The 23,513-nt window shown below is 36.5% G+C and overlaps 10 protein-coding genes across 10 annotated transcripts; 5 read left to right on the top strand and 5 right to left on the bottom strand.

Moving 5' to 3' along the window:
* The first annotated feature begins 1,786 nt into the window (after nt 1-1,786).
* Nucleotides 1,787-2,918, top strand: B0P05DRAFT_539292 (uncharacterized protein). Its single transcript, XM_051577932.1, has 3 exons — nt 1,787-1,895; nt 1,946-2,481; nt 2,530-2,918. Exons 1-3 carry the CDS (start codon nt 1,849-1,851, stop codon nt 2,826-2,828), a joined length of 882 nt encoding a protein of 293 aa, XP_051435414.1. The 5' UTR covers nt 1,787-1,848; the 3' UTR covers nt 2,829-2,918.
* A 52-nt stretch (nt 2,919-2,970) lies between these two features.
* B0P05DRAFT_539289 (uncharacterized protein) lies at nt 2,971-3,927 on the top strand. The gene is made up of 5 exons (XM_051577931.1): nt 2,971-3,277; nt 3,320-3,383; nt 3,427-3,503; nt 3,547-3,603; nt 3,651-3,927. Exons 1-5 carry the CDS (start codon nt 2,990-2,992, stop codon nt 3,879-3,881), a joined length of 717 nt encoding a protein of 238 aa, XP_051435413.1. The 5' UTR covers nt 2,971-2,989; the 3' UTR covers nt 3,882-3,927.
* A 115-nt stretch (nt 3,928-4,042) lies between these two features.
* B0P05DRAFT_539284 (ras guanine nucleotide exchange factor domain-containing protein) lies at nt 4,043-6,635 on the top strand. The gene is made up of 4 exons (XM_051577930.1): nt 4,043-4,170; nt 4,243-4,318; nt 4,390-4,632; nt 4,688-6,635. Exons 1-4 carry the CDS (start codon nt 4,102-4,104, stop codon nt 6,619-6,621), a joined length of 2,322 nt encoding a protein of 773 aa, XP_051435412.1. The 5' UTR covers nt 4,043-4,101; the 3' UTR covers nt 6,622-6,635.
* On the bottom strand, nt 6,636-8,022 carry B0P05DRAFT_539278 (uncharacterized protein). Its single transcript, XM_051577929.1, has 3 exons — nt 7,760-8,022; nt 7,519-7,715; nt 6,636-7,457 (listed from the first exon to the last, which is right to left on the bottom strand). The coding sequence occupies exons 1-3, from the start codon at nt 7,965-7,967 to the stop codon at nt 6,657-6,659; spliced, it is 1,206 nt and encodes a 401-aa protein (XP_051435411.1). The 5' UTR covers nt 7,968-8,022; the 3' UTR covers nt 6,636-6,656.
* A 102-nt stretch (nt 8,023-8,124) lies between these two features.
* On the top strand, nt 8,125-11,106 carry B0P05DRAFT_636930 (uncharacterized protein; the record flags this gene model as incomplete). Its single annotated transcript, XM_051583633.1, has 3 exons — nt 8,125-9,650; nt 9,705-10,121; nt 10,166-11,106. The coding sequence occupies exons 1-3, from the start codon at nt 8,534-8,536 to the stop codon at nt 11,104-11,106; spliced, it is 2,475 nt and encodes an 824-aa protein (XP_051435410.1). The 5' UTR covers nt 8,125-8,533.
* Nucleotides 11,107-11,138: 32 nt separating this feature from the next.
* Nucleotides 11,139-13,095, bottom strand: B0P05DRAFT_70767 (major facilitator superfamily domain-containing protein). Its single transcript, XM_051583837.1, has 6 exons — nt 12,878-13,095; nt 12,685-12,822; nt 12,485-12,607; nt 12,110-12,435; nt 11,768-12,059; nt 11,139-11,717 (listed from the first exon to the last, which is right to left on the bottom strand). The coding sequence occupies exons 1-6, from the start codon at nt 12,908-12,910 to the stop codon at nt 11,172-11,174; spliced, it is 1,458 nt and encodes a 485-aa protein (XP_051435409.1). The 5' UTR covers nt 12,911-13,095; the 3' UTR covers nt 11,139-11,171.
* Nucleotides 13,096-13,281: 186 nt separating this feature from the next.
* Nucleotides 13,282-14,870, bottom strand: B0P05DRAFT_469020 (major facilitator superfamily domain-containing protein; the record flags this gene model as incomplete). The annotated part of the gene is made up of 5 exons (XM_051574464.1): nt 13,282-13,821; nt 13,876-14,173; nt 14,222-14,547; nt 14,615-14,737; nt 14,790-14,870. The coding sequence occupies 5 exons, from the start codon at nt 14,868-14,870 to the stop codon at nt 13,282-13,284; spliced, it is 1,368 nt and encodes a 455-aa protein (XP_051435408.1).
* A 1,342-nt stretch (nt 14,871-16,212) lies between these two features.
* On the bottom strand, nt 16,213-17,819 carry B0P05DRAFT_468869 (major facilitator superfamily domain-containing protein; the record flags this gene model as incomplete). The annotated part of the gene is made up of 5 exons (XM_051574460.1): nt 16,213-16,752; nt 16,822-17,119; nt 17,170-17,495; nt 17,546-17,668; nt 17,724-17,819. 5 exons carry the CDS (start codon nt 17,817-17,819, stop codon nt 16,213-16,215), a joined length of 1,383 nt encoding a protein of 460 aa, XP_051435407.1.
* A 1,991-nt stretch (nt 17,820-19,810) lies between these two features.
* Nucleotides 19,811-20,948, bottom strand: B0P05DRAFT_611826 (PLC-like phosphodiesterase; the record flags this gene model as incomplete). The annotated part of the gene is made up of 2 exons (XM_051583394.1): nt 20,394-20,948; nt 19,811-20,351 (listed from the first exon to the last, which is right to left on the bottom strand). Exons 1-2 carry the CDS (start codon nt 20,927-20,929, stop codon nt 19,811-19,813), a joined length of 1,077 nt encoding a protein of 358 aa, XP_051435406.1. The 5' UTR covers nt 20,930-20,948.
* A 628-nt stretch (nt 20,949-21,576) lies between these two features.
* On the top strand, nt 21,577-23,250 carry B0P05DRAFT_539246 (phosphatase 2C-like domain-containing protein). The gene is made up of 9 exons (XM_051577928.1): nt 21,577-21,652; nt 21,705-21,822; nt 21,888-21,968; nt 22,043-22,174; nt 22,231-22,307; nt 22,361-22,502; nt 22,556-22,639; nt 22,731-22,796; nt 22,842-23,250. The coding sequence occupies exons 2-9, from the start codon at nt 21,720-21,722 to the stop codon at nt 23,150-23,152; spliced, it is 996 nt and encodes a 331-aa protein (XP_051435405.1). The 5' UTR covers nt 21,577-21,652; nt 21,705-21,719; the 3' UTR covers nt 23,153-23,250.
* The last annotated feature ends 263 nt before the right edge of the window (nt 23,251-23,513 follow it).

Raw genomic sequence — 23,513 nt, 5'->3', positions numbered from 1 at the left:
GACCGAGAAAAGTGTTGGAATCGGAAGAGCCATGAGACCTACATTGGGTGATCCTCCATGGACCAAAAAAATGAACCTCACCCAACAGCCAAACCAATGGTATCATTTGATTGCTGGTCTCAAAACAGCATATTTCAAATTAAAAAGGAGGCCATCTTAATAGTCTGGTTGTCGAATAATGGTCCATCAAATAATAGTGCATTTAAGCTGTGATTTGAGCATTTTTTTCCCTAAATGCTAGATAAAACATGTTAGCTACATATCTTTCTATAGCATGATAGCTATTTTGGGTACAAGATAACATAAAAATATAGAATGATATGCACTTTATGATGTAAATGTGGGATTAAATGAGCATAGAATACGCTGGCTGACTATATGCGTAGATTAAAATGGAAGTCAACTCCAATCCTTCTTGCTGTCGCATCCAAAAATTGAGCGTTTGGTGAGAACTGCATAAAGACGCAGTCTTTAGGCTTTAGTGTAGTGACAAAAGTTGTAGATCGTTGCTTTCTGAGTCTATTAAAGTAAAAAACGCATCAAACCTGCTGCCAAAATCTTGAGGAAACAGGCAAAAATGTTTATGAGGTTTTTCATTCATATCTCATCATTGCTATACCACAATTGACAATTAAATATATTTACTAAAAGCTAGAGCCTCTGGCGCTCATTTTCAGTATTTAAGCTTGTTGACAGCTCTATTTTTCATTGTATAATATCAAAAAGAAGCTTAAAGAGTTGTCAGGTTGGATATTGTCATGGGCAACACCCTTTGGTTTTGAGAGATTTTTGGCCATTTTATTTCCCTCTGCCCTACCAAGTATGCTGTTTGGTCTCATGTCTTCTCCAAGTACATTAATTCCAACATTCGTGCACCTTCGGTCAATCTCCTACGTCAAGTCCTCCTCCTTCGGGTTGTTATCCCTCGTGTTTCTCTCTTCCATTTTCCTTCCTTAAGTAACTTCCAAATCTTTGTATGCACTGCTCTAGCCCTCTGGCAAGTTCACTGGCAATCTGTTTTTTCTAAAAGCCCATTCCTCTCCAAAACTATAGCCAAGACGGTTTCCCGCTTAGCAAATAAGCTGCATGATGAATTCCGCCTTGATTATGAACCGTAAATTCTCTCCTCCGCTTTCCTTTCCAGTTCCTCTCTAACTACTCATGATGTTCTCTCCGTTTCAAGTATCTATTAAGCTCTCTTAAACTCTTGTTCTTTTCTCAATTCCTCTATACAGAACGTTGAAAAGAAGAGAGAGGACTGGTGACTTACTCGTTGTGGACATTGATGAATATTTGACGTCCTAAATATGCTCCAAATGTGAAAGTAGGATTTTGGGTGGTTTAAGTGGTGCCCGCGGTAATAGTGTTCTCGTTTGCAAGACATGCAGAACATTATAGCAGCGTGACATCAACGCTAGTTTGAATATGATGAACATTGCCAAGTCAATTTGGAAGGGTAAAGGCCGTCCACAACGATTCAAGAGAAACTAAAGAAAAAGCAATAATCACCGTAATGAACACGGTACTTCTTTTGGGAATTAAGATTGTTATAGGTAAAATCATCTAACATACTATTGCACCTTCTCTAATAACTCTTCTCTTTCTGTTTAATTTCCATTTTTATTTCGTCCAAAATAGGTAAGTAGAATACTGTAAACAAATGGAGTAATCAACTGAGCTTTAAAAGAAAGTGACCAATCGAGACTCCATGTTTTGTAAGAATTCAAGCTGTCATTTTGAAACCTATGGCCGAAACAAAAAAAAATAATATGGCTGTCATTATTTCTTTTTCCCTTTTTTTTTCTCTCTCTCTCTCTCTCTGCTATTTCTCTGCTACTCTCTATCACTATGGCTTCTCAAAATATTCCTATTAGTTTTAAGCGTAAGCAGTCCATGTAAGTGAATTAGAAGTATAAGTAAGAAAATCACTGATGATTATCCGCAGTAGTGCCAGTGGTAGTTCTGCCTTATCTTATTCACCTTCCTCACATACGATGCCAGCTTTATTTCAGCACCGAGATAGTTTTGTTCATCAAAGAGAACTGGAGTCACAATTTTGTTCCGATTTGGTCTGTTGTGGCACTCAAGTGAAGGATCTCCATGAACTTCTACATCACTATGAAGAACACCATCACGCACCTATTGAAGAAGAACCCGAGCCTACTATTAAAGAAGAAGACGATGACGAAAAGGACGAAAAGGAGGAAGAGGACGATATTATGATGGAAGATGTCAGTACACCTTTTCCAGCTCCTTTGCCTACTCAACCACATGAACTGGCTGCCTTGACAAGCAGTCCTTTATTACGACACAAACCCACATCTTCTGTCTCTACTCCTCTGAATTTAAGCCCAACCATGAGTGTTAATCCAGCACCTTCACTACCACAACATACAGATGATATTTTACAAAAAGTATTGGCGAGCAGTCAACATGCTGATCTCAGTTACTTTCCTGCTGAAGCATTATATCAGACCTGCGGTAAGTCTTATTCTTATGATGCAAGAGTAGCTTATAATACGTGATTAGATGATGGAACTGACAAGCCTTATAAATGTCCCATTGCTGGTTGTGATAAAGCCTACAAGAATCCGAACGGTCTCAAATACCATCAAATGCATGGTCATTCAGAAGAAGACCCATTGAGTGAAGCAGAAAGAGATGCACAAAAGCCTTATATGTGTACTATTGGCTATTGTAATAAGCGATACAAGAACCTAAATGGTCTGAAGTATCATATTGAACATTCACACTTGGCTAAACTGAAGCAATTTCAACCTGATAATACATTTATAGATCAACAACCGTTATGGTCTTCTAAACCATAAAAACTTGTACAACATGTAAATACTGTTTCCTCTCTTTAGCTAAATAAATATATTCTGTATACTATTCAACAAGCAAACAAACAGAAAGAAACACAAATTCTATTTCTCCGTAAGAAAAAAAACAGCATTTTTCTTATTCTTCTTTTTTTTCATTTAAAGTCATGACAATTGCATTTGATCAAGAGAGTCTTATTAAACATGCTTCTTCTGTGTCTTTAGTTGATTCACGGCATTCAATCACAACTTCACTCTGTACATATCAACGTCGAGTTTCTTTCGACAATGTCACCAATATCTCGCCCAATTATCACTCGTATACACTTAAACAGTCAAGTCAAGGATTTGAAAGAACAAGACGCTCTCGTATTTTTATGGTTGTCATTGATTTACTAAGAACAAGTGCAAAAGAGAACATCAAAATAAAAGATCCATTGATATTTACTTTAATGGTAACTATCTATTGAACGAACAATATGACTTATAGCTTGAAGAATTTGATAGATGAAGGTGATGAAATTGTGGTGATAGGTGTACAGTCTTCTTTGCATGATACTGGTAAATGAATCCAACTGTTTCATCATGACTCATATGATATCAGAACAACAGACTAGTTTATCTAAAAGAAAAGCACAAGAAATAATGGATTGGATAGTTGAATTTCATCAAGGAGACCATGTAAGTCAATGTGGCTATAAACTGATAAGATTGACATGGATAGATAAACATGATTGTTGAATTGACATTTGGTAGACCAGAGATTATATTAGAAGAAATGGCAAGTAACAATCGTCTTGTCTCTATTGCTAACTCGTATAAATCTAGACGAGAATGTATCAACCCTCCATGGTCATTGTGGGTGCATGTAACAAGACTAAATATAAGCATGCATATTCTGGTGCAGGCATATTTAAATATCGATTGAAGCATACACATACGCCTATTGTGGTTGTTAGAGATAAACAAGCAGTGACCATGAAACCCCTTGTTCATCCTAAGCATACTTTATCTGAAAGAATTAGAGAAAAACTAGCCAAATTGAATTGTACCAAATAGAGCCTTTCCCCCTCTCTTCTCTCCGCTTGTTTTTTCCCGAACACATCTATTTTTTCTTTTATTTTTTTTTTTTTTTTTTTTTTTTTTTTTTTTTTAGTTGTGTGTAGTTTTTCGCTTTTATATATAAATCCTTCTTTTTTTTTTCACTTTTTCCTTTTTTTTTTTTTTTTTATTTTTGTTAAACCAAAAAAGAAAAAGCAAGTGTGTGTGTGTTGTGGCCATGACAGATGACCAAGTGACAGAAGCTGTTGAGTTGGCTATTGAGCTGGAAGAAAGAGGTCAATACAAGGCAAGTAAATACACACATACAGTTTAAGCGAAAATATATGTGTATATATATATATATTTAACAATAGGTTAGGAAGCCTATTTTGCTTTTACAGCAGCAAGTCAAAAAGCCATGACAGCATTAAACGATATTAAATTTGTACATTCTTGTAAGCACATATATATATATACACACATACATACACATAGACACAATACAGAAATATTCATAGAACAATAGCCATTATATCCAGTCCAAAGCACTACCATCAATTGATTTTATCTATAAAGACATGTTTATCACACATTGAAGATATGATTGAGCATCATTCACCCTCTGCAGTTCAACAACACGATGCCAAGATACCTCGGCCTCCATTACCGCCAAAACCCTCTAGGATACAAAAACCTCTTGTGCCACCTAAACCTGTTCATGTCAATTCCCGACCTTCATCACCTACACTTAAAGAGAATGAATTGCTGGGTAAAGTAAACTACACGTCATATATATATATATGGATACTCATCATGTAAAGCAGACAATTCATCCGATAATATCATTAGACCACGTGTTCCCGAGAATAGTCGGCCAACTAGTTTGCCACCTCTCCAACACCCAGCCACAACGCTACACAAGAATAGGCCACATACTGAATTTGTCACTCATGGTGAATTATCCGTCAATATTGTTGCTGAAGGGGAAATTGACCCGAATTACCTTGTGCCTGCACAAACCAATGCTGGGGATAGTCTAGCACCTTCCTCATCCGTCATGAATGTGGACCACGTCCCACTCATTCCTGCCCCACCACTCCTGACCACACACCGAAACTTACAGGCTAAAGTAGACGAACTCGAGGACAAAATACGCCACTGTAGAACGCGAAAACAAGCCATTGCTCAGGGTCAGCCCCTTCAAGGGGAAACCATGACAGAGGACGCTCTTGATCAGACCATTGCACAGTACCTTCGTGTCCTTGCTGAACTCAAGGTCACTTTGAATGGAGTGCGTACCATCTACATGAGTGCTGCCACTATCCCCAGCATTCTTCAGTTTGGTGCCCATGTGATTGCCTACCAAATTACGCTGATTGAATCCGCTATCTTTAGTGCTATTCCACCACTTGCATTACTTGAACATTCATCCAAGCATCCTCATCCACGCATTGTGGCCTCAACTGACTTCTTTAACTATATCACTCGGTGTATCGAGCATGCGGTATTACTACCTCAGGAAGCATCTTCGCGTGCTCAACTGATTCATTATTGGATCAAGGTAGCCTCTCGTTGCTTTGACATCAATAACTATCAGACACTAAAAGCGATTATTTCGGCACTCAATACTCCGCCTGTACAACGCTTGAAGCGAACATGGGCTTATATTCCCAAAAAGAGCTCCACCAAATTAGAGGCTCTAAACGAACTCATGTCTGAAGCCAACAATTATGGCCATTATCGTGAACATATGGGTATGGTCAATACAGCAGTAGTGAATGGTAAGAGTGTTCAGTCGATTCGGGACGAACATTTCTCTCGTCCCACAGTGCCCTTTTTGGGTACATTTATTCATGACATTACTTATCTGTTGGCTGCATTCAAGTCAAATCCACAAGGCGGTCAACCCGAGAATGAGCCTCGTATTCGTGAAGTGTTACAGACAATCCATCGATTCCAGACAGGACCACGTTATACGCCTAATTTACCGAGTTCGTTCTTGAAGTCCTCTCAAAAGCATCATTTTAGACCTGCATTAAGTAATGCATTGCATCGTGGTGCTTCTCGTATTCAAAGGTTTAGCGGCAGTACATTGTTTGGCTTTGATTCTTCGGGTAACAGCACATCAAATAATAGTAGCTCTACCAATCTTAGCCATCTAAATGTGGATTCAACAGTGGATGATGACGATAACAATCTAGAAGAACAACAAAAGATGGCGACGCAGTATATTTTGATGCGTTCTTGGGTGAGTCAGAATACCGTGGATGAACTCAGTCATTTAAGAGAACCATCAGCACCAAAGAACAATACTAGTTTATACAACACAAGAAGCAGTAGTAGTAATGCAGCGAGTATGCATCGTACAAGTTCTGTCTTGAGTAATACAAGTCGATTTAGTACAGGCAGCACGTCGCTCAACACGGGCGAGAATAATAGCCGACCTACAAGTATGGATGAAGAGGAAGAAGAGAAGCGAAAGAATGGATTCTTTGCCCAATTTAGAGGACGTCCAGTCACAATTCATGAAGGACTTGAAAGAATGTCGCATACTTCTGATTCTTCAAGTCTATCCAGAGATGACTCAGATCCATACCAAATGGACAGTAAACGAACAACATGGAATGGTGGTCCTCCTTCCAACCAAGCACCCGTTGTACCTCCTCGTCCTCTACCTAAACCTCCTTCAACGCCCTCACAAAATGACGAATTCAAAGCAGCTTTGGCTCAGAGATTAGCGCAAGTGTCTGAGAGATAGACTTTTAATTATACCATTTTATTAAAGTTTCTTGTCTAAAAACGACTTCCAAAATAAGAATGTAAGATTGGGTGAGCATACACATAGTGTTTTATATATGGTTGCATGAATGTGATAGGATTATCAAACTGAAATCCCCAAGACAAGAATCCATGCGCAATGTAATAAAACGACACATAACCCACCGCTGCAGTCCAGACATGTCCTGACAATTGCATCCAACTAGACCGTTTGAGTTGGCTGGGTATCAACATGGTCTTGATGAACTGTTCAATGATGACAGCAATACCATGTCCTATAAAGAAAATGCACTGTTCTCCTTTGAATACACGGCTATAAAGACGCCATCCCAAATTAGCAGCCACTGCATATTCATGCATAAATGCAGATGCTACAAAGACTGAAAGAGAAGCTGCCATAAAGGCGATGGGTTTGGGGTTCTTGATACGCTTGGTTAATAGTCGCATTAGAAGAAGACGAACGGGTCGAAAAGGAAGAGTAAGCCAAGTGGTTTTGAATAGTTGATGCCAGCGATGAGACCAAAGATCATTCAGTGAATTGGCGAGAATTGGATTTTTCATCAAGGGACGCCATTGCTCTGAAGACCAAGAACCATGTTCGAAACAAAGACAATAAAATAATTGAAGGCTATAACCAATGACATTAAATGCACTATTGAGAACGACAATACAAGTCAAGACATAAATAAAGTAAGTGACAGGTCGCTCTTGTTCCATAATGACAATCTCTTGGCCTGTAAATGAAGTAGCCCAGTTTGCAAGCAAGTCAGTGATGAAGAGATGGATAAGCAAATAAAATAAAATATGATAGAATTTCTGTCCAATGCATTAGTTTCATCTACGAACTTCTTTTCTTTTTTTTTTCTTTCTTTCTTACTTTGTCTTTAGCATATGCCTTTGCCTTATCTTGTTTGTTTTTTTCGGGGAATGTGCACAAACAACTCCAAAATTCAATCCAGAGTGATTCAAGGGAAGCATATACAGGCTTGCCTTGAATAAGAGGACCTATCCAATATAATTCAAGGTGTCTAAGAAATAAGTTGTAGCTGGTTACGCTTGCCGTCAAGTCAAATACTGTCAAAGATGGTAAGTACAACAAACAAATGAGATATAAATACCTTTATTGCCGTTCGTAAAGCCAAAAGGTATAAGAAAGACTGCCAAGAGTAAAGGGACTGACAAGCATTGCTTAACCCAACTTGGTAGTTTGTTGTTTGGTATAGCTACGATCGCGGCTAATAAAATACTAGGTGCTACTAAAAGTAGTGGGTAGACATAGCTGGGTAGAATTATTCTATTTTCTCCACCTGCAAAAATGTCGAACATTGACAGAAGAAAAAAAAATAATAAAGAAAAAAAAAGGAGCAGAAGGAAGTTGAAATTATGAAATCATGTACACAGAAAAAAAAAAAAAAAAAAAAAAAGATCCGTGCACGCCTAGTAAACAGACTTTTTTAAAAAAAAAATAATAATGAAATCATTCGAGTTTTTTCTTGTAAACAGCTCTATGACTGTCATTGTCGATTGAAAAAAGGAAGCTATGACTGTTTGAGTTTCGTCACTCATGTTCTTTTTTGGAGAAACAACACATTTAAAACCAAATTCATATGAACATGATGCTCATCGTCACACTATAGAATGAACATAAAAGAAGACATAAATATAATAGAAATGCAGAATGTTGTTTTCTATACAAACAGACATGGTTTCCATTGTATTTGCAGTTATAATGATCAATTACAAGTGTATCTACAAACCAAAAAAAGTGAGTCAGAATATAAAAAAAAATTGACTGTCGTGCAAGCGCTACACAAAATAATTTTGGCTTTAATTACCTTTTCTTTTTTTCTGCCCTGGTCTTTCTTCTTTCTTTCTCTCTTTGTTTGCATTAAATGACACCATCTTCACCTATTTCGCCTTCTCCGCTTCCTCCTCGGAGACCTAATAAAAGTAAATTGAGAACACTATCGACAACGAATCATGCTTCCTCAACAAATTCTTCTAATTCATCCCTCAATTCAACAGATATGCTCACAGAATCACCAGTAGAACAACGTCCTATCTATACAAGTCGATTCAAAGAACACTTCGACGATATTTCAACACAGCAAATTGATCTGATCAGCGACATTGTCCTGCCTCCTAAGCCATCCGCAAAACGCCCTTCTGCATTAACACTATCGAAAAGTACAACGTCTGTCATTTCACCTCTGTCTTCGCCTTCTTTTTCAAACATCAAAATGCCTCGAATGACTCGAGCCTCTGCCTCTACAACACAATTGCTTACACTGAAAGATGAATTGGATTTACCGCCCGACCATCTTTTTACAACGACCACAAAACGTGTCCCAATGGGTGCATCTTTGTCGACGCCACATGCATCTAGTCAACATGTTTCATCACGAAAATTCGGAAGTAATGGCTCCGTTTTGAGCATTAATACCAATTCATTCAAGAGCAATCACAGCAACCATAGTCGATCTACTTTAAGCATTAGTTACAATCGTGCTGATATTCTGATTACTCGTCTTGAGGGATGGTATCAGTTCCTGAAATCAGTCACAAATTGGATTCAAGATGTCTCTAAAATTAGTTTACAAAGCAGCCGTGGCTTCTTTCAACGCGCCTATCCGCATTTGGATGGATCTGCTGCATTTACAACAACAACAACAACAACAACCACTGCATCTCCCCAAGTAACACAGAATGTAAATCAAGCTATTTTGACTGTCCAAGCTGGATTTCAAGTATTGACTATGCAAATTGCTGCTGGACAACAAGAATTCAGTAAATGTTTAGAACGTGATCATTTAGCTGCACTCATGAAGTTGCGTAAAGAAGTCAAGGAAAAGATACAAACATTAAGAAATGATCCAGCATTGGCTATGGATGAATTGTTGAGGCGTGCTGAGGTGACACGAAGTAAAATGATGTATTTAAATCAATGTTGTAAACAAGCAGACAAGACAAAAGGGCCTATTGAAATGGATCCTTGGCTAGCCAACATGCGTAAGTACAATGGAATATATGGGAGAGATTTTGCTTATGCGTCTATACGTGTAGTGGTTTTGAGACAGTTGAAAAGAGAGATCGATGAAGAAAATCGTTTGAGACTTCTTATGATTCCAATTCAACAAGATGTCAAAGCATTTGAGACACGACTGATAAATACAGTAAAACCAGCTATTCGTTACTGTTATCAAAAGCTGGCACCAGGAGCATGGGATGGTTCGGCTGACAAAGATACAACTCCTTTTCGACATTTACTCGAAAAAATTGTACCTGATCATGAATGGGAACAGTTTGTCAAAGCGCATAAGAAAGAACTTGTGGATGAAAAGCAGCCATCCAAAAACTACCTTAGGATTAATTATCCCAACAAACTGCATCCTTCCGTTATGACATTGTGGAAAGGAAAGATGGAAAGAAAGTTTGGTGTTCGAAAGCAATTTACAGAAAGAACATTTGTCTTGAGCCAAGGTAATAGTTCCTAGAGATAAAAGTGTATTCAGCAATTATTATAGGTGGCTATTTGCATCAATTTAGTTTGGACAACAAAGTCATGCCTGAGAAAACGTTTTATATTCCTACATGTACAGTAATTCCTTCTATTGACATAAATAGTTTTCAAGGAAAGAAAAGTGTGTTTGCAGAATATGGATTACACGATACCAGCAATACATTTGAAATTTGTCGACCTGCTAACAACGTATTGCAGCGAGACAAGATTTCAGTGTTTCGTACGTCTACTCGAGAGGAATTGATTACTTGGTGTCGTATGCTGATTCATATTGCTAGTGGTCTCAATATATCCTCTTTGAATACTCAAACCGCTTCGACTGACGATTCCTTATTATTAGACTCTGACACTAAAAGCAGCATCACAAAGTCAGATTCATCTACTACCAAAGAATACACATACACTTCACCTGCTCGTAGCTTCAAGTCAAGCATGACAGAGGAATCATTCAGTGATCTCATTGTCCCAAACAAGATACATTATGAAATTATACCAGAATCTTTAGCACAGTCAGCAGTCATTGAAGAGGAGGAAGAAGAGAAAGAAGAAATGCATACAGATGCTGAATCATTTGTCACTGCTCAATTTGATCGCCTGAATTTTTATCATAGTGATAGTGACGAACATAATGAAGCTGTAAATGATTATTTTTTACATCAAAAAAGTCAACAAGGCATTTTAGATGATGCAGATGCTATCAGTATTGCTTCTACTTCGACTGCTAAAGGCCCTAGTGCAGCCAATTCAGCTGTAAATAGATCGCCTTCGCTTGCCAGCACTCAATTTGATGATGCTCAATCTTCGCTTTACTTTTCATCAGCATCTGTACCACCTTCGCCTTCATTATCAAGCCAATCATCTGTAGTGTCAATACCAGACTTTCATTTGATACCTGAAGCTAGTCATACACCAAGAGATGATACGTCTCTAATTTCTCTAGCCTAGAGATATAGAGCTACTTTAAGCGTAAACAGAGAATAAAAAAAATAGCTTTATTTCGATAGCTGTTTTTAAAGTCGATAGATAAAGGATTCATCTTGTTTGTCAGTCATATCAAGTTGTTCATCATCGTCTTTTTGCAATTGATGAAGCAAGCGAGTCTTATTCTTTTTGAACATATCACGCCTTGCCACAAGCAGGAGTACAATGGATAATAGATCAGCCACTATATAGGTTACAAGACCCCCTATATAGAGAGGCTTTTGATCTTCTCGCATCAGATGTGGGCCTGTAAAACTGCCTAGAGTGGCAAAGATGACGATAGAGATGTTATAAAAGATCTTCTTTGTGTATCCTGACACATTGTTTGTGACCGAAGCAGTGATCATGATCACTGCCACGACAGAAGCGTAGCATAAATAAAGCCCCGCAAGTTTCGCTTGAGGTAATGGGATCACTAACAAAAGAACGAGACCTAGAGCCGAAATGAATAATGAAGCACAAGCAGAGTAATGGAGCGCAGAATTTTTCAAGCGTTGCTGACTTAACAAAGCAATAAAGATACAGCATGAATTTACAAACCCGCTAGGCATACTTAGTAAAATAGCATTCAAATCCTACATCAATAATCAGGGATTCGTATGTATGTGCGCGGAACATGACTTACAGAGAACCCGAACCCTTTTGTGATGATAGAACTAAAGACACCTAATGCCCCACTTTGGAGCGAGACCAAGAATGAAAAGAACATATAACAATAATATCTCCATTCGGTCAATGCTTCTAGAATATGCTCCAGTTTTATCTTTTGAGTGACAAACACATAATTGTCGTTACTACGTGATTCAATCACGATAAACTCGTTTGGTGTTGTTGCAATACAAACAGGATCGCTTATCATGAAAAAGAAACAGGTCGCACCAAACACTACCGTAATACAACCTAAAATTATCATCACCCTAATTTGTTTTTATGAGTAACCAAGGCTTTATTTTTTTTTTTCTTTTACCATTGCCAAGATTTCAAACCCATTACGCCGTTCATGTGTCCAATTCCAAAAGTTAAAATACCTCCAGTTGACATGGCAATTCCTGCAAACACATAAATGAATCCAATACGAGCTGCTTGTTCTTGACGTCGATAAAATCGACTGATTAGCATCACTGTACATGGAAAAACGCCTGCTTCAAATACACCTAAAAAGAAACGAAACGCAAGCAGCTGTGCAAAGTTCTTACCCATTGCTGTGAAACCGAGTACAATGCCCCAAATGACAATTAAAATACCCAAGTATTGATGAATAGGTAATTTCTGTATCAAATAGGCGCTTGGTCCCTATGATCCACAGAGATTAATAAAAAGCCTTCGACTCTGTAAATCTTACTTGAAAGCATAGATAGCCAATGTAAAAGATGGACCCTAGCCAAGCAAACTCTGTATCGCTTAAAGAAGCATCTTGTTTGATTCCCAGAACGGCCGAAAAATTAAGGGCAGTTTTATCAAAGGACTGAGTATTAAACACTGGATTTGTAAACCTTCCTCATGCAATTCATATGGACTTTCTGTGTGTGAGAAAACAATTACCTGTATTAAGTTCAAAGCACATAAAAAAGGCATCAAATATACGTAATCAAACTTCTTCACGAGTCGGTTCTCTATTTGTATCAGTTTGTCACTCTGGTCGCTTGCTGACGATAAATTTCTGACATAAAATTGATCTGTCTGTTCTTTGACCATTGTTTTGAATTAAAAAGCAAAGAAAAGAAAGACAACATACAGATATAAATATCAATAGAAAATGAAGGTTCATAGTTTGGTATCTATCGAAACCCTTGGTTCAAAAACTAAAAACCAAACCTTATTGCTGTCATCAACAAAAAAAAAGGGTATGCTTTTAAAAAAAAACTACTTTTGCAAAATTTGTCATCATGCATTACTTGAGCAAAGCGTTTGCCAATAATAAAGGCTAACTCGATATGTCTCCTATGCACAAGCGGCTAAACAGAATTTCCTTTCAAGAATAGTTTATTTCCTTTATACAAATGCGCGCTTCTTTTTTATTATTATTAATGCTATATGAAAGGTAATGTAAAATATAATAACAATGATGGACAAAAAAATTAAAGACATATGAGTATATATATAAAAGCCAAAGCGGAATGTGTTTTTTATATGTAAATCTTAAAGACGGTATAAGAAGTTTTTGTCTTGGATATCACTAAGGTCGTCTTCCACATGTGTCATGACAACCGTATTAGTTGACAGTCGTTCTCTATTGATCTTGACCATTTGATGTCTAGCAATTAAGAGTAGAAAAATAACAACTACATCAGCTGCGACGTAGACTGCCATGCCTGTAGTATAACTAGGTGCTTCTCCTTCAATCATCAAGAACGGACCACAAAAATTACCAATTGTATAAAAGATCATTGTAGCACCATTGTAAAAGATTTTTTTTGTATATCCAGACACGTTGTTGGAAATAATGGTACATAGCAAGACATAGACAGCAGGATAAGCCCAAGAAAGATAGTACCCTACCAAGCGAGAGTGCAAGTTAGGGAGCGAGAATAGTAACACAAGGCCAATAATGTCTACAATCATTAAGCCAATGGCCGTATAGACTGTCTGCTTGTATCTGTTGACACAGAAGACAGCTATTATGATGAAGACAATATCAGCTACGCCAGTGCCAATACTCAAAAGTACTGCATTCAGCCTCTATTAAAAAATGCGATGTTACATGATGTACAGACAATATAAATAAATACTTACACTAAAACCAAGTCCTACAGCAATCTGAGAATTGTACGTTGTCATAGCGCCGTTCTGCATATTAATAAAAAGGCATGCAAAGCACAAGGCCCAGAACCGAACTTCCTTAAGTGCTTCAATGATTTGTTCTTTTTTGATCATGGTTGTACGAAAAACAGCATTGTCTCTTGTACGTTCTTCTACAAGAATCTCCTGTTCAGCATTAAGAGAAAGTGATGCAGCTTTAGGATTATCGATTAAGAAGAAAAAGCTAAAGATACCAACGAACGTTGTAGTTGAACCAAGAATAATCATCACCCTACAATATTAAATTTAGCACAAATAAATATATATAAAATAAATTTACCATTTCCAACGAGCCAAACCATAAGTGTTGGGCATCTCTTGAATACCGTAAGAAATCAGGCCACCCAAAAACAGAGCGATACCATTACATAACCAAAAGGCGCCTAGTCGTGCGGCCTGTTCTGAACGACGGTAGAAAGTACTGACAAGCAAAGTCAATGAAGGATAGACGCCTGCTTCAAAAAATCCAAGTAGGAAACGCATAGCAGCTACTTGTGAAAAGTTGTTGGCGGCAGCAGTGCATGTCAGAACAACGCCCCAAAGGGTGACAATAATACCTATATATCGTCCCACAGGCATCCGTTGAAGGAGGTAATTATTAGGTAACTATAAGGTTACGATCATGGTTACAAAAACGATCAAAACAGTTAGATAAATTTTAATATTATTTTACCTGATACAAGAGATACCCCAAATAGAAAATAGAGCCAATAAAACTATAATGAAAGCCATCAAGTTGAAGGTCTTCTCTAAAATCCATAGTAGCAGCATAACTGATGGTAGATTTATCCAAAAACTAGGTCAGAATAAAATAAGCATCGTGGTATATATGCTAATTTGTTATATACCTGTAGAAAATCAATTGTACAGATAATTGGTAATAAACAAAGGTCTATTTTTCTAACAAGTTGCTTTTCTTCTGGGGACATTGGAGGTTCTTCCTCATGGTATGTGTCAAAAGTATCTGATCCATATTGATTGCTATTGTATCCATACAACGAATTGTCAGATTGCTTTTCGTAAGAGTCCATGTTCGTATCTGACGCAGGATACGACGTCGATTGTATAGATTTTGTGTCAAAAATGTTGGGCAAATTCAAAAAATAAGCTTTTTTTAGGTAATTATGTATATGTATGTATACAAGTACTGCTACGAATAGATGAAAAAAGAAAAAAGGAAGAAGGGAAAAGGCAAAAATAAAAAAACATACATATATATATGTGATAACTGGTTTGTGACGGAGAGCGTTTTTTTTCGAGTGTAACTGACTTTGGGGTGGAGTAAGAAATATAAGAAGCTTTATTTTTTTTAGGAGTCAATTGAAACTTTGTGTTCTATAAAGCAGAATGCATCAGAGTTTATCCGAATGGAAAAGAGTGACAGAACAAACAATATACATGCATATCTTGGTCTAATTGTTTGCTTCTCTTCTTTCTTGTTTCTTCTCTAGAAGAATCTACTGCTGAATGTTGAAAGTGATCAAGAAGAAAAATAAAAAGAAATGAGACCCTTTTTCTTTTCGTTCTCCGTTTGGATAACACGAATTGCATTTTTCTAAAGAATTTAACCAAAAAGAAAAAGACAATTGAGAAGAAAAGTTTATTGTTCATTTTGACAGTTGAATTGATCTAAATAGCTTCTGTTTCATAAAGCTCTTCTTATCCTCACATACACAGAATAAAAAAGAGAGAGAAAGAAAAAAAACATCAGCTGATCGTCGGCGCCTTGGCTCATTTACTGCAATTACAGACAACGTTTTCATAACATATTATATGTGTGTATCTTTCCAGATACGATTAAGGTTTCTGCCATCTTTCCCATGACCTTTCCCTTATATATCACAAAATAGAGCGTGCCATCTTCAAGAAAGCCAAGAAAGTAAATTTTTTAATGAGCAATATATATTTGTTTGTTGCTCAAGGACTTCATTCATATACAAATACATTACTGAGAACAAATTCACATGCATGCGCAAAGCAAGGACTTACTCCGTTGAAATAGAAAGCCACATAGCTCAGAGAAAGAGTACAATGTACGACTGTTCTCTTTCCGATTTCCTTGCAAATCAGTTATACTCGTACATAATTTCATTGGTCAAGTCGGCTTCTTTCCTCCGATTTTTACATAATCGACCAAAATGGTTATTACACATTATTATTTTATATTATAAAAAAAAAAGATATAACCCTCAGGCAGAGTGTGTTTTTTTTGTGAAAGGGGGTATGTGATAGATGATTACAGAATTATAAAAATTAAAAAGAAAAAAGAAATTAGAGTCTATAAATGAAGTGAGGGTTTTCACGATCTGTCAAATCAACATCAGGATCAACCTTTTGGCTTGAAGGATTGGTCAAACGCTCCTTGTTAGACTTCAACATGATGTAACGAGCAATTTGGAGAAGAACGATAGCAAGGAAATCGGCAACGATGAAACCAATCATACCACCAAGATACAAAGGACCAGCAGAAGCAGACATCATTTGAGGACCAACAAAGTTACCAATGGTGTAGAGAACCATGACAGAACTACTGTAGAAAATCTTCTTGGTATAACCAATCACATTGTTGGCCAAAGCAGTCAAGAACAAAACATAGGCAGCAGCAAATGACCAGCACATGTAAAGACCAATCAACTTGACTTGAGCAACAGGAATGACAAGAAGTAAAATAAGACCAAGGAGAGAGATACCCATCATAACACAAGCAAGGTGAATGGTATTACCGTACTTACGGTTGTACCAGATAGCAAAGACAATGTAAAGACAATCAGTAACACCACTAGGAACAGTAAGCAAGATGGAATTCAAACCCTACAATCAAAATTGGTTAGCATCAATCAATCACGAACGTGTACTATGTCTAACAGTGAAGATACATACCGAGAAACCAAAGCCAGCGGTAATAACAGAACTGAAAGTACCAAGAGCACCATTTTGCATGTTGATAAGAGCAGAGGCAATAATGAAGCAATAGTAACGAGGTTCTTTAAGAGCTTCAACAATTTGACTAAAATTAATCTGTCTTGTGACAACAGTAGCATTGTCAAGACGACGGATATCAACCACCTTTTCTTGTTCAGGAGTAAGACGAAGAAATTTGGATTTGGGCTTGTCAATCAATAAGAAGAAACAGAAGCAACCAAAGAGGACGGTGACACTACCGAGAATAATCATAATCCTATTATCTGTTGTTAATAATCTAACTATACTTGTTCTAACTAAACAAACCATTGCCAAGCAGCCTTGCCACCCACATTTGCCATGTGACCAATACCGTAGCCAACGAGACCACCGACAGCCATAGCAAGACCATTACAGATATAAACAGTACCAATACGACCTGTTTGTTCAGCACGACGATACATTGTACTGATCAACATGATACAACATGGGTAAATGCCTGCTTCAAAGAAACCGAGCAAGACACGCAAAGCAGCCAAATGAGAAAAGTCCTTAGCTTCACTGGTAACAGCAAGAATAATACCCCAGATGGCAATAAGAGAACCGACGTATTTACCAATAGGAAGTTTTTGCAACAAGTAAGTGTTAGGAACCTATATCAGCGTTAAAAAAGATTTTTTCAATATTGAATTGATGTTCTTACTTGATAAACCAAATAACCAAGATAAAAGATAGAACCTAACCAACCGAATTGGGCTTTATCGATATGGGTATCCTCCATAATACCAAGAACAGCGGAATAATTAAGAGCTGACTTGTCAAAGAACTATTTAACAGGATGAGTATATTGAAAATCATGCAGTGTTTAAAAATAATCTCACCTGCAAGAAATTGAGAATAGCAATACATGGCATAACATAGAGGTAATCAAGCTTTCTGACAAGAGACTTTTCAGCAGCTTGCAATTCAGGTGTCATTTCAGTAGAAGTGGCAACAGCTGTTTTCTCGATGTCTTGAGTATCATAGACAACAGTTTGGACATCGTCTAATACTTTTTCTTCATAAGAAAATGTTTCTTCATGCGTATGTTCTTCTTGGTGAGGCATAATAGACAAGAAGATTTAAAAAATAAAGAAAAAAAAGGTAATGTAAAAGGAGAAGTAAAAGAAAAACAAGAGACACCTTGTGTCCTTCTTATTTTATACTTTTTTTTCTATCGTTTCTCGTACAAAAAGATTGAATTGGGAACTTTTTTGCACTACTAAACCTTAAATAAAGGCATTAGGACTGTGCTCTTCCGGAGCTTACAGAGTGAATATTGTTACTGTGTTACTCTTGCAGAAAAAAAAAATTTGGATCGCAAGTGGACTTTGAATCCGACTGTTCTGGATAATGAGAATCTGCTGCATAGAGTAGCATACATCCTAATGTTGGGAATCATACGACTTGAGGAGCGATTTCGGTTATCAAGTTACCTCTTTCATTTTATAGCCGTATAGTTTCAGTTGACCATAAAAAAGTGCCTATAATAACGGCAATAAGAGAATCAAAATAAGGTATGCGCTTTGTCCACACTGATTTGTTTGCTTCAATTGATACGATGCTTTTTTTTGTGTAAACAAGTTTTCAACTCCAAATAAGCGGACTTGAAACGAGCTTTATAACGTGAAAGTACATATTAACCAACCTGTGTTTGATTTACAAATAAAAAACCCTTATTTTCAAAAAAGAAAGGGTTACTGCCAAGCAATTTATGTGTATTAGTAAGAGTAATCAAAGGATACTAACTCCCTTTTTATATAAATGTCAAATCAATTGATTTCGTCAAGTCGGATCGTATGTTTTTTTTATATGTACACAATTTATTAGTTATATATTTATATTGAATATCGGCTGACAATGCTAACTTGAATCTTAATAATCTCGAATGTCGTAAACGCTCTCCATGTAAATAAGTAGCACTTTTTTCAGCTAATGTTGTGTTACCAACATTTCATCCAGTGAATTTAACTCAGTCCTCTTTTTATATGCAAACTAGTCTCGAACTATAACTTTTTTATAAATATTGCTGCAGAACATGTGCTCAGGTGGAACCAAGTAACGTACAATGTAATACGTTAAGAGAGAGAGAGTAACACTTTTTTTTTAAGTCTGAATGATATAAAGAGTGGCTATGGAACAAGACACGCAAACTACTTTCATCTTATATCTCTTCAGTTATGGTTTGATAAATACAAAAGGTCTCTTTAACTTTATATCATCTATGATTGATGTGCACAAAATCAGACAAGATCGGTTGTTTATTTTGACAAGGAAGTTTCAAATCCTTCCATATCACGAACAGAGAAAAAGTAGTTTTTTGATGTCAGTGTTCAAAGATTCATTGTTCTGTCTGCTTAAACAGATATTTTACCAAACAAAACTTAGTAACGTTGCAACAAATTCAATATAGGTCTCAAATCCCAAAATATAGCCTACTCCATCTTTAATCCTTTTTCTATTGCATTCTCTGATTTTTTTGTCAATTGTGTGACCTGACACAAAACCTTGAAGATATTCTTAAGTCCGCCTGAGCCCAATTGCTAAAAGTTTTGAATAGCCGTCAAGCATGTAAAGAATCAAAAGTATCATTTTGATACAGGTGAACGTAAACGGAAAGGACTACAAGCATAAATTAATTAAATTGCTTTGACTTGTTTAGCATTGGCAACCGACTAACATCAAGAGACTTGTATTGTGCTTTGCTGTTTGAATGTGTATCATGTCTAGAAAAAAAAGAGAGATTTCTGGTTTTTCATTATTTACGGAATAGTTTAACAGATTTTAGTAATTATTATTGTTTAATTGTATTAACGTTAATTTGTAGAATGTATATTAAATTGTGAAGCTTAAGATATTATTTTTATACCTGATTATCAGGTAATTTCTTTCTAGGAATATATCAACGTGCTGAGACAATTATCAGTGATCAAGATAAGATTTTATTTCCTGATGATAGATAAGTCACTAGAACGCTTGTAAGCATTGATGCTATGTAAAATAAACTTTTGGGTGTCAACAGGTTTCCCATAGAAACAGTATTATCAATCATAATATGCTCAGTAGGAGATAAGCTAGTTTTATGAATGATGGCCATGCCTTCGCTCTTTGTATCTTGTTTCGATGTCAACTGTTGCGCAGACACACCATTTAATTCAGCTACTACCGATAGACTATCACCTATGGAATAAAAATCGACTTCGATAAAATTCGGTTTCTTTTCGAATTGACTTGTACAGTTTTGAATATGGTCTGCTAAAGATACATGGGCGTTTGTTACATTGGCTTTGGCTTTTGAAGGCATTTCAATTTTGGTAGCACCCACCTCAAAAGAAGCATACAGAAAATGGTTTACGACATACATGAGATCTTTTGGGTTCAAATCTTGGCCTATTCTATCTACTTCGCAATTAAAGGTATCTATATTTTCATAAGGTGTTTCAAACACTTGAGAGAATTGGTCCATCAGCCTGAATATGTCAGTACAATATAAATGTATTCGTATGTCCTACCATGGAACTTGTGTAACATCAGCTTCAGCATCTACGAAATTAACAAGGCGCTGGTTTGCATCAATCATGGTCTGTAAATTAGGCCATGCGTCTGACAAGTTCTGTCGTGTGTAGACAAAAGGCATAATATCACTTGCTTCATAAGCACTTGCAAACTGAGTTGCTTTCATGTTGTATAGATTGTTCCACATGATAGTCACTATCTCCTTAGGGTTTTCTTTTAGCCAACCCGAAATGACATTGAGTGTATCTGTTGCTGGGCCTGCATCTAACATACCACAGATAGTATGGCAAAGCTGGATGATGTTTGGATCAGAAGAAAAAGGCACTGCAGATAATTTAATTCCCCGAACACCATCATTGAGTTGATCTAGAATAGAGTAATCTTGTGTTGCACCCAGACGAGGCGTCAAGGCATACGAGTCATGTGTAACCAAATAAGTTATGTCGCTATAAGGCTTTTGGCAGAGTTCAGGACCACCGTTGCACTCAGACATGACATGATGAATAAGAAATAAAAAAGGCAGAAAATACATAGTTTTTTTCTCGAGAAAGAAAGAAAGAGGAAGAATTTATAATCATCACTCGAGATGATAATTCCGAATTTCTCTAAAGGCAAGAAACACTTTAAGGAGGTTCTTACATATTAAATAAACTTAAACAAAGTATAGGCTTCGACTTGAGCTTTTTTTTTTCCTCGAGAAATAAAAAAAATCATTTGTATAAACATCTCAATAAAGTAAGTTGCAATAAACCCTTCAGTTTTCAATAACAATATATAGAAGGATTGGTCAGTATTTGTCCTATTTGACACTATTGTTCATATGCATGTAGCCAATAATTACGCTTGCCAATGATTTGCACCTGGTGTCAATAAGTAGGGATCAACATCCATACATTTCATATTCAGACCAAGGGACCATTGTAGCACCAAAACCTTGGATCAAGAGAAAAAAAAGGGAGAGCATTGACTAAGCAATTCTATAAAGCATGGAATTACATGAATAACTATGCTATTTAATACACAACACTACTCTGCCTTAAAAATAAAAACAAAAAGAAATAGGCTTTTCTAGTTTACCAGTAGTAATTATGACTGAGTTTTTCTTATCACGTGAGCGCGTGACATTGTTCTATAGCAAATCAAAAGCACACAATGAAAAAAAGTGATTCAACATTCATCAATACATTTTTCTCCTTTTCTTTATCTCTTTTTCTTTCTTTTTCCACTTTTTTTCTTTTCGTATTTTCTTTGACTTGTAAGTATAGAATAACAACAAGAACAATAAAAAAACTAACTTATGAAAAAAGACTTTCCAGAACATCATGGGACAAACGCTTTCTGAACCGATTACTGAAAAAACAACAACTCAAGAAGCCAATAGCAAGTACTTTTATGGTTGTTCTCATATGCAAGGCTGGAGACTTAGTAAATAAAAAGAGATGAGCGTTATGTTCTGGATAGTGTATAGTAATCTGTCTTGACTATTTTAGCTATGGAAGACGCACACACGACTTTATTGAAGCTAGGTGATACGAACGCAAGTTTCTTTGGTGTCTTTGATGGTCATGGAGGTAAGAGAAAGAAAAAAAAGTGAAGCGAGAAACAAACCAAGGTACTTATGTCTATCTTTTTTTTTGTATGAAAGGATCCACTATTGCACAATACACAGGACAAACATTGTATAAAAAGGTACTTGAAAGCAAACATTTTGAAAAAAAGGAGTACGCATTGGCCTTGAAAGATGCGTTTTTGGCCCTCGATAAAAGCTTAATTGAAGGTAAAGCGTACGTGTCATTTACGTGTTTCTTAGTTTTATTGACGTCATGATTATAGATAATAATTTTGCCTATGACCCTTCTGGATGTACTGCTGTTGCTGCCCTTGTCACTGAAGATGAACGTATCATTGTGGTAAAGGGAAAAGGCTTGCAAAAGAAAGAAAAAAGACTAAGAAAAAAATGTAGGCTAATGCAGGTGACTCAAGAGGCATATTGAGCATTGATGGCAAAGTAAAGCCACTCTCTTATGATCATAAGCCTACAGATGAAGCTGAAATGGAAAGAATTGTCAAGGCTGGTGGCTTTGTTGAATTTGGTCGCGTCAATGGTACGTAGATAATCATCATTTTCAGTCTATTTTATTTACATGCTCCAAAATAGGTAATTTGGCTTTATCACGCGCTATAGGTGATTTTGAATTCAAACAAAACGATTCTCTCCCAGCAGAAAAACAAGTTGTTACATGTAAGTGTGTACCTGAATTTCTGAACATGTTTACCATGGCAACGGAAACCATGGTAACCGTATCTTGTTTCGGTACTTAACACTTCATTAGGTGATCCTGATATTATTGACCATAAGATCACAAAGGATGATGAGTTCTTTGTTTTGGCGTGTGATGGTAAGTCATTAGAAAAGTATGCCATTGTCTTAATCTACAAATAAGGTATTTGGGACTGCATGTCGAACCAAGATGTGGTTGATTTTATACGTTCAGGCATAGCAGAAGACAAAACACTTGAAGAACTTTGTGAAAGTATCATGGATAATTGTTTGGCAGACGATCAGACATCCAGTGGACTCGGTTACGACAACATGTCAGTGATGATCATTGCCATCCTTAATGGCAAAACAAAAGAAGAATGGTACCAATCCATCAAAGAGAAAGTGTTAAAAAGTAAAGCAAGCACAAATCATACCAACAACAACATTCAGACAAAAGAAAATGATTTGACAACATCTACAACAGCAAAATAAATTTAATATGTACTTTTTTCTTTTCTTTTTTTTTATTTTGTCTTTCGCTTTCGAATAATAAATTAAAATATACATTTAAACTTTTTTGTGATACGGTTTCATTCTTTGCTTACATTCTTTAATTAAAACAAGTTGTTTGAGTATGCATGCTGCTAGAGAGAATTCAAGCCACGTTGTTTTAGAGAAAAAAATTTTTTTAACTTGTACCCCCATTAAACTATTTTTCGAATTCTCCTTTTTTTCATCTTGACTGCACAAATAAAAATAAAGATTAAAAACCCAACTACACAAAGGAATTCTTAAATAAACATAAAGAACAAAAAAAAGCTTATTGTCGTAAGCATGTGAGTTTATTGTTCTA

The sequence above is a fragment of the Gilbertella persicaria genome, assembly GCF_025201335.1.
Source record: "Gilbertella persicaria strain CBS 190.32 chromosome Unknown B0P05scaffold_17, whole genome shotgun sequence".
NCBI classification, from domain to species: domain Eukaryota; kingdom Fungi; phylum Mucoromycota; class Mucoromycetes; order Mucorales; family Choanephoraceae; genus Gilbertella; species Gilbertella persicaria.
This window is presented reverse-complemented; position numbering and strand designations above follow the sequence as displayed.

Coding starts and splice junctions, on each gene's coding strand:
- B0P05DRAFT_539292 (XM_051577932.1), top strand. CDS start 1,849: ATGGCTTCTCAAAATATTCCTATTAGTTTTAAGCGTAAGCAGTCCAT. Junction 1,896..1,945: donor TTTAAGCGTAAGCAGTCCAT/GTAAGTGAATTA, acceptor GATTATCCGCAG/TAGTGCCAGTGGTAGTTCTG. Junction 2,482..2,529: donor AGCATTATATCAGACCTGCG/GTAAGTCTTATT, acceptor ATACGTGATTAG/ATGATGGAACTGACAAGCCT.
- B0P05DRAFT_539289 (XM_051577931.1), top strand. CDS start 2,990: ATGACAATTGCATTTGATCAAGAGAGTCTTATTAAACATGCTTCTTCT. Junction 3,278..3,319: donor CATTGATATTTACTTTAATG/GTAACTATCTAT, acceptor TATAGCTTGAAG/AATTTGATAGATGAAGGTGA. Junction 3,384..3,426: donor GTCTTCTTTGCATGATACTG/GTAAATGAATCC, acceptor ATATGATATCAG/AACAACAGACTAGTTTATCT.
- B0P05DRAFT_539278 (XM_051577929.1), bottom strand. CDS start 7,967: ATGTTCGACATTTTTGCAGGTGGAGAAAATAGAATAATTCTACCCAGC. Junction 7,716..7,759: donor CTTTACGAACGGCAATAAAG/GTATTTATATCT, acceptor CATCTTTGACAG/TATTTGACTTGACGGCAAGC. Junction 7,458..7,518: donor AGGCATATGCTAAAGACAAA/GTAAGAAAGAAA, acceptor TGCATTGGACAG/AAATTCTATCATATTTTATT.
- B0P05DRAFT_70767 (XM_051583837.1), bottom strand. CDS start 12,910: ATGAACCTTCATTTTCTATTGATATTTATATCT. Junction 12,823..12,877: donor TTCTATTGATATTTATATCT/GTATGTTGTCTT, acceptor GTCAAAGAACAG/ACAGATCAATTTTATGTCAG. Junction 12,436..12,484: donor TTGGCTATCTATGCTTTCAA/GTAAGATTTACA, acceptor TGTGGATCATAG/GGACCAAGCGCCTATTTGAT.
- B0P05DRAFT_539246 (XM_051577928.1), top strand. CDS start 21,720: ATGGGACAAACGCTTTCTGAACCGATTACTGAAAAAACAACAACTCAA. Junction 22,175..22,230: donor CGATAAAAGCTTAATTGAAG/GTAAAGCGTACG, acceptor TCATGATTATAG/ATAATAATTTTGCCTATGAC. Junction 22,308..22,360: donor AAGATGAACGTATCATTGTG/GTAAAGGGAAAA, acceptor AAAAAAATGTAG/GCTAATGCAGGTGACTCAAG.
- B0P05DRAFT_539284 (XM_051577930.1), top strand. CDS start 4,102: ATGACAGATGACCAAGTGACAGAAGCTGTTGAGTTGGCTATTGAGCTG. Junction 4,171..4,242: donor AAGAAAGAGGTCAATACAAG/GCAAGTAAATAC, acceptor ACAATAGGTTAG/GAAGCCTATTTTGCTTTTAC. Junction 4,633..4,687: donor TAAAGAGAATGAATTGCTGG/GTAAAGTAAACT, acceptor CATGTAAAGCAG/ACAATTCATCCGATAATATC.